This window comes from Notothenia coriiceps, unplaced genomic scaffold, assembly GCF_000735185.1.
Source record: "Notothenia coriiceps isolate Sejong01 unplaced genomic scaffold, NC01 NC01_scaffold00031603, whole genome shotgun sequence".
Taxonomy (NCBI): Eukaryota; Metazoa; Chordata; class Actinopteri; order Perciformes; family Nototheniidae; genus Notothenia; species Notothenia coriiceps.
The window spans coordinates 438871-447634 of record NW_011364304.1 but is presented as its reverse complement, the minus strand read 5'-3'; the positions used below and the strand labels follow the sequence as shown (position 1 = coordinate 447634).

Sequence of the window (8764 nt, the reverse complement as noted above, 5' to 3'; positions counted from 1 at the left end):
CACTTCTCCGCCTCATTCTGTTTTTATTTACTCGTTCGTTATCTGCAGCTTCAATCTTGTAGGCTACTCACCTCGTTTCTTGTAGCCCTCGAAAGGGTTTTGGAGGTTGATGCCTCGGTGAACGTGAGTTGTTTGGCTTTCTTGTCCGCAGCAGCAGAAAGCGTTTTCGAATGTTTGAATGAATCAAAGTGGGTCGTCACCGTCAATTTTCTCTTATGCTCCAACACACAGTTGCACGGGGTGCAGAATAGTTTCCCCCCACTTTTTGCCCGGTCTTTAGTAGAAATGTTCGTCGGTAAATGAGATGGATTAGATATTTTCATCTTGGTGTTTTCTCTATCGTGTGAGCTCCACACGTTCACTCTATATGGTGTTGTTTACATTCTGTGATGCGCGAGCTGATGACGTCACGTCAAGACGAGTTAACTTTTTTTTTTCTCAACTTTGTGTGGAAAAATGCGCGGATTATGCTGCCTTTTGATAAATATGCGGCCTTTTAGAAATCTGCGCCATTTTGCTGATTATGCGGTAAATTCTTCGATCGCAGAATCGCGTTTTTCTGGAGGGTCTAATATACTGTACAGTGTATTCAATGTTAAAGATGGGGTAGGTAATTTTGGAGAAACCAGCTCGAGTGATGGACTTTGAAAATACAAAGACACTTAAGATATTCATTGCTATCGGGATGTTAAGAGCATTCCATGGAATATAACAAAAAGTGTATCTCGAGCCGGTTTCTCAAACTTACCTACCCCACCTTTAAGACACACCTGATCAGTTATTTGATACAGTAAAATAAATGTTTCCCATCTCCATACCTTTAGTTTCAATCATTCTTTTATTGTTTTGTCAGTTAAATGTTACCCTAAAGCAACTATTTAAGCTGATACTAGAATGGTGCTCCACCAGCACCTTGTGTAAAGAGATAATGGATGTTTACCCAAACATACAACAACAGACACATTTCTTACACCAACCAGCCCAAATCTGTATAAAAGACCTGAAGACAGTACTAAACCTTCTATTGGACTCTCTGCTAAAAGCTTATGGTGTTGACCATTTGCAAAAATATTGCAAAAAACAAAAAGCAAAAAACAAAAGCTTTCATGTTGTCCCTAAATCATGTATTTTTCAACCGAAGCAGTATGAGGCCTACCTGGATTTGTGCAGATCCAACAATGCATATGGACTGGTTGGCTCTTCTGACCATTTCCTTGAATCTGGGGTCAGTGTATTCGAATCTGCTGCCATACACGATAGAGGAGATGATATTGGATGTTGCATGATTCAACGGGCGCGCTGTATCAAATGGTTTCCCTGTAAAATTGCATTGAGAATACTGATATTATTAGGATTTCAGATCAAAACAAAGAGGGCAGACTTTTAATATTAAAATGAACCTCACTATGATTTGCCTTTGCTACAACAAAACTGTAAAACATGGGTGATGAATAAAAAAATGCTTTTTACTCCATACCTTTGTGATCTTCAAACATTTGGGTTAGATGGTGGCATTCCTCTAGGATTTTTTGCTCCGCTATTCTTTTGCCCATGCCAAAGTCTCTCAGGGTGCTGATGGCAAAACGTCTCAGCTCTTTCCATGATTCTCCATTTGCAAACAGGATTCCTTTTAAACATGACATGCATGTTAAATATAATCTGTAGTAGTCATGTCTGTATTATTCAACACAATATTCAAGTGTGATTTGACTCACAACCAATAAATGGTAGGTATTATCACTACAATGTTTTTTCTATTGTTTGAAAGACACTGTATATTAAAGATTATGTAAAGGTGATCCTACCGTGACCTTCATTCATGTCATAAAAAGTAGGGGAGATTTCTCTTTCACCAAACTCTTCTGCATTGCTGACCAGAGCCTCCTTTACTGTCTTGTATCCAGCCAGCACCACTACTTTATTGGTTCCGAAGTATACCGTAAACACAGACCCATATTTCTTTGAAAGCTGTTAAAAGATGTAAAAAAAATTGAGATGGCGTCAGTAAAACATGTTTTGCATGACCTGCAAGTGAATCACTACAACTGTAGCGGCCAAAATCATATAGAAATAAAACTGATAAATAACTTAAAGTAAACACTGCCGCTGAGGCACTAGTTAGCGGAACTTACGCAGGTTAATGATCCAGGTCTAGGGGGGGGTTGACTTAGTATGACCCACACCCAACCCACACTCAACCAGATGACTGGTTTCAGGGCCAGGATAACTAAGTCCACGTCTGAAAAAATAACCAGCTCACTGGATTGCACTCGACTGTAGACCACTTGGAGTGGTAGAAGAGAAGGGGCTGCAAAAGGTACTAGAGATTGCATCGTCTGACACAACATATGAGCTGCCATGCAGAAAGACAGTGACAAAAAGAATCCAGCAGCTTTATGACAATGAAAAGGAAGATAAAGAGAATTTATTGGAGAAAGCCAAATGTGTTGCCCTGACTGGAGATCATTGGACCTCGGTAAGCAATTCAAATTACCTCTGTGTGACGGCACACTTTATTGACATCTTCTCACTGTTCTCAGGTCAAATATTTATATGCGATTAAAAATGCGATTAATTTCGATTAATTAATTACAAAACCTCTAATTAATTAGATTAATTTTTTTAATCGAGTCCCGGCCCTAATAAAAACACTTCGATGGTCTAAGGAATTGATAGCCCAGTGGATAGAGCTGGCGGCCAGGATGCGGCGCTATCCTCCGCGCAGCTGGTTCAAAGCTCGAAATAGTTAAACTTTTAATCATTGCATTTCAACTTTAATACTTTAATAACTGATAAAAGGCCCTCTCCGCCCAAAAAAAATTCAAGCACTCTCTAGTCTCTTCTCAATAACCCAATACACACTATTATCAACCTTTAATTGCAAATAGAACATGATATTCAGTCTTAGTGTGTCTCGAATAACTGAAGCTTCGAGAAATGAACCTATTTCCGACACAATTGTCCAAGTGGTTCGACGCTTCATTCAAAGCTTCATTTTGCCATCACTTCTAATCACCCAGTGCCCAAACATAACTTCAAAAATAAAAGCATAGAAACTACTTTAACTTATGACAATAATGGGCTACATTTAAAATAAACACTATAAACGGCAAGAAAATAAATGTTTAAGTATTACATAATATAAAGAGATATATAGCTCCAACAACAACAACTGTATCAAAATGGATTTGCTTTAGGATAGCTCACCTCACAGAGGGTTTTGTAGGGTCTCTTGAGATCAAGCTGCAACAGGTTACCAAGCAGGGGAAGAGGCCTCGGTCCCGGGGGCCCCTTCCCTATTTCCTTGGTGATTAAACTACTGGATACAAGATAGAGAATGAGCAGGAGAGCCATCAACCCCAACAAAGTGGTGGGATTAGAGAAAAGGATGAGAACAAAATCGTGCCAAAGAGACATTTGTTCTGCTGTTGACAGTGCTTAGCCCTGAAGATAACACCGTGGTGTTCACGCTCCTCATTCAAGCACAAATCATGTGGAATGTTGAAGACGTAATTTAAAGGAGCATTATGGGCTGGTCCCCGCCCAAGAGGACGGTGTTTGTGGCACAGATCCAATCCTGGCAGTCAAAGCAGGAGGACTTGTTTTAAAACCTCAGTGGACCCCTCCCACCGTGGGATTCTTAACATTTTATGAAACTATTAATGTTCCATACCCTTTTAACGGGAAAAAACTCCGCTAACTGACAATGTTAGAATATGACATAGATATATGTATATTGTATATGACTTATATTATTACTGTGCACCACATTGTCTATGTAAGTAGCTGCGACTACTAACTGTGTTCATTGGTTAGCTGCTGTACCACATGATTGATGATGTCACTACCTAGGGTATAAGACCGTTGGAAGTCACGCCCCTTCTCTGTCTGTCCTCAAGCCTCTTGAGATGTGTGCCTAAAATAAATAACGCCGTGATGAATGGCTAAACTTGAACGACTGAGATTATTCACCTTTCTGCTGCAGGAGACAAAAGGTTTAAGTCTAAATCTGCTAACAGGTTATGGGCCCAGATAACGACGAATGATTCTCAAGTTCGGGAGTACGCGCTAAGAGTGCTAGTTAGCAGCCGCGTGTTAAAGCTAAGTTTAGCAGGGAAGCTAAAGCTAAGCTAACAGGGCGCTAAGCTGAGCTACCGGGAGCGACAACACAGAAAGACATGGCAAACTCCCACAGAAGTAAATGGCCCTCGTTCAACGGGAACGCAGAGGAATACGAGCTCTGGGAGGAAAGGATGCTGTGCTGTATGCATGGAGTAGGATTGAAAGAAACGATCCTACGAGCACCTACGGGAGACCGGACCGCGGAGGAGCGGATCGCGGACGAGAAGCTGAACGAGGACGCATATTGTGCGTTGGCTCCACTTCTCGATAATACTAGTCTTGGACTTATATTCAGAGACACTAAGGACCAAGGCCGAGAAAGTCTCAAAGTTTTGAGAGAACACTTTATCGGTAGAGGCAGACCACGGATTGTAACTCTGTACACGACGTTAACCGCGCTGAAGAAGACGGTCAACGAGACGATGACGGAGTATATTATCCGAGCGGAACAGATCATCACGGCACTCAGGAACGCTGGCGAAGCACCGAGTGAAGGATTGATGATGGCGATGGTAATGCGTGGTTTACCAGAGAAATACAAGCCGTTCACATTACTTGTGACACACGGAGACACGGAGCTGACGTTGGGACAGTTCAAGGCGAAGCTAAGGAACTTTGAGGCCGCAGAAGACACAGATTCAGCCTCGGACGTGATGGACGAACGAGTGCTGAAGGCCCAGGCGACGCCGGGGAAAAAGCTTGCCAAACGTTTCCCCCGAGCCGAGGAAGGTGAGCGCAACGGGCTGGTGTGTTGGCGATGCGGAGAGACGGGCCACCGGAAAGACGAATGCACCAAGAGAGCGTGGTGCAGTCATTGCAAGAGCAATGGGCACACGGACAACGCGTGCACAAAGAAGAATCGTCAACAAGATGGCGCCCGGAGGGCACACGCACAAGATGGCGGCGGACATCGGACCGGTGGTGGACATGCTGCGGGACGAGACGACTGCACCTTCAAGGTGCAGACAGGAGGTGCCAGCCTACTGGGACAGCAGATGCGGACCCACCAGAAGGGATTGCTTGTCGACACGGGAGCGTCGTCGCACATAATCAACGACGAGAGAAAGTTCCGGCGTTTCGACACCAACTTCAAGCCGGAGACCCACTCCATGGAGTTAGCTGACGGGAGGCGTACTTTCGGAGTGGCACGAGCCAGAGGAGAAGCACAGGTGTGTTTGGTTGACAGCGAGGGACGACGGCGTAATGTGACCTTAAAGAACGCATTATACATCCCATCGTACCCCCAGGAACTTTTCTCCGTGAAGTCTGCAACCACCAATGGTGCTAAGGTATTCTTTAAAGAGGGTAATGATGTACTAGTATCACCTAATGGTTTGAGGTTTAATATTTATGTCCATAAGAGGATGTACTATTTACCAACCGAGTGTGATGATGATATGTGTCATGTCAGCCATGATATTCAAACATGGCATGAGATCATGGGGCACTGCAATTACGAAGACGTTTTAAAGTTGCAGGAGGTTACCGAAGGCAGGCATATCAAGGGTACTAAGTGTAAACCTGCTAAAGAATGTACAGTATGTATTGAGGGGAAGTTTACACAAACAAGGAACAGGGATCCGACAGAGAGCCCCCGCAGCCCACGCCTAGAACGAACCGGCCCGCCAGCCCAGCCCAACGCGCTTGATAACCGTTATCACGCCCATCGACCCCGACCAAGTCGCATACGTGCAGTGCGCCGCACGCCCCGCCCCTCGCCCAGACTTTTAGTCTGGCGACGTCCTGAGACGGTCTAATCTCTGTGGCTCTCTTTGGTCCCACGTCAGATGTGGTGCGTCCGAAATCCTCTTCCGTACAGAAGCACAAAACGCTGTGACTTTTATCGCATAGAAGTTATGTTTGTTGTTGTGTCTCGTCAACTACCCGTGTGTGGTCCATTGATGATAACTAACTGGGTTGAACGGATAACGCGAAACGAAAGTATATTATGAAATCAGCGATGTCTATACCATTGAAAATTTCTATGGTAGAATTTGAGAAAGTTCGGCTCAGTTTTTGTCGGAACCGAAAAATAAAAAAGCACCATACGGTTTCAAGTTAACATACGAACCCTTTTCATAATGTTGATGTGTACACTCTCTTTCATATATTCCTGCAGATACTAAGACCAGTTCGGTCAGTACAGTTGGAGTTATAAAAATAAAATCATGTTCATTTTATGTTTATAGTTACAATATTCGGTTAAACATTAGGTAAGCGATTGTATTATGCATGATGTATTGAAAAATAAAAAGAGGTTTATATAAATATTTAGACATATGAAAAAAAAAGTAATCCTTCATAGCTATATGTCGAATAGCTGTCAAACATGAAACCACGACCCCACATGAGCCGGGTTTTTAGTCTCAGGGCGACGGACGTACACGACATTGGCTCAGCCTTCTGAATGGGACTTGGCTCCGGCGATAGTCCCTAAAGTTACCGGTTTAGTACATTATACTGTATTCAGTACGTCGACTTGACCAATTTTTACCAAGGCGTACTACATTTATTAAATGTTTCATGTAGTAAAATGTATGCAATAAAAAGGTTTCTTTGTACATTATATTGTTGTAAAAGGTTTAGTGTTCAAACATTCTAACAAATTAAATGAACATTGAACTGAATAACGTCACATGTAATAGATAACCATATACACGCTCGGGTGACAATCGTCTAAATCTGAATTTGGACGACAGAGGCGTCGTTTTCTACTTATTAGAGTCAGCAAGGTAAATCGTGTAAGGTAGTGCCGCAAATAAATAAATCCGTGGTGAGAGTTCTCCGAGCTCCTAGTCTGTCTCATTCTATCCGCACGGCTGTCGGTTGCCAGAATATGGGATCCAGCAGTGTAGTAGTTATGTACACATGTCAGAAGTGCCATTGGTTACTTGTGCATCATCAGCGTTGGTCGATGAATGTATCTGTTACACACTAGTGTCATTATTATATTGTCAGTATAATGGACCACGCTATGTATTGGGTACAGTATGAAGATTGTGAGGGTTGAATATGAATACTACAAGTAGAACTTAGACAGTATAAATAATGATTTTGTGTCATGCACGCTTTGTTACCAGTGTTTGGGTCTATAATTAAAAAGTTGAGAGAAGAATAAGAACGGTATTGTACGTTACGACGGACCAGACCAACTTACTTGAGTAGTCATTAGTAAAACGTTGTAGTCAAAGGTCAGTGCTGTAGAGCGATTCGGTACTAGCGGAGGTCGAAACGTCTATTTAGGTTCTGTAAAAAGAAGAGGGAGAAATGTATGGGGAGTCCAACAAGGTACATTTATAGGGCTAGCTACCCTCGTACCTCTATTCGCAAAAATGTAGGTAAACTACGTTCTAGTTTAGGAGAACCGACGGAAGACGTAATCGTGGGCATACGATCAGTCCAATCGACAACCACTTTTGCAAAGTGGTATTAGATAAGGACGGCGACTGATATCGGGAAAACGATGTTTGGATCGGAACACAAACAGCAAAGGCAGTACAGGGGAAATTAACTCATCTGGGTAGATGGAGGGTGACGAAAGGACGGAAGACCGTTAAGTCAGTCCCATTTGCATACCAACAGGAGTTCCCTGAACTAAAGGAGTAGGTAGCGAAATGGGGTAAAAGGTCTAAGTCACCTACAGTACCGGAGAAATTTTCAGTCTCCATGTGGTGTTTAACGAAACATCGTTATCAGATGTGACTACTCACATGACAGCAGGGAGGAGTCAGAGAGGGCACTCGTATCAGAAATTCCATGGGCCCCGAATGCGAGGGAGGGACCCTATATGAGTGTGACAGACTCCGTACACCGCAGTGTGGATCTCACGAGGAGCGGTAGTAGGAGAGCACGTCTGACACCTGGCAGTCAGTCATGTTGTGGTCCGACACACCAGGAGATGGAGAAGGGAGTCTCAGAGAGAGGTCCAGGTCGAGAATTGTCGACACAGACTCAGAGCGAGAGTGTTCACAGAATCACTGTTTGAAGTGGTTGGACACAAGACGTGAGAGAGGGACAGCCCCCATCATCTAATCCATCCGCCCTGACGGGAACAGTACGGGCTGTTTTGCGGGGAAAAGTGTGGATCTTAGATCGAAGGGGGACAGGACGACCATGCGTATCGTGTGACGTGGTTTAAAAACGTACGATCGGTTAACGTGAAAAAGGGCCTGTCACGACTCATACCACATCACGGGCACACGAATAATTTTGTGGCCAAGGAGCATACGCGACGAAGAACCTATCGTATTACGGTCTCTGAGAATCCATCGAGTGACAGTTACTCGTATGTGGACCGGTTAGAGTTTCTCTCACGCGGGAAGGGAAAGTCGTCATGGCAAGACCACTCCACTTATCCCTGTTCTGCAGAGCACGGAAAGAACAAGAAGGAGTCATCGCAAAACTTGACGAATGACCACTTGAGTCAAGGTAATAGGCTGGACTACGTAAAATGGCAGGGTATCCCTCGGTGTAGTCGGTCTATTAAGAGTCACCGAACTCCACATAGCGAGAAACGAAAGTCCTCATTTGCTTGTGACGGGGACACATGTGTAGTCACTTACTGACATTTATGAATTTCGGTAGTTACCTGTGTAACAAGTAACCTGGGTTGATCTAGGCATAAGTGGTCGAGTTCACCACT

General features: G+C 43.7%; 1 protein-coding gene across 1 annotated transcript in view; it reads right to left on the bottom strand.

The window, feature by feature from the left end:
- Window positions 1-1829: 1829 nt before the first annotated feature.
- Window positions 1830-8764, bottom strand: part of abca3b (ATP-binding cassette, sub-family A (ABC1), member 3b) — a 47729-nt gene continuing 40794 nt past the window's right edge. The window contains exon 33 of the mRNA XM_010788158.1: window positions 1830-1968. Coding sequence (XP_010786460.1) covers window positions 1914-1968 — 55 coding nt within the window. The 3' untranslated portion in view covers window positions 1830-1913. The remainder of the gene's footprint in view (window positions 1969-8764) is intronic.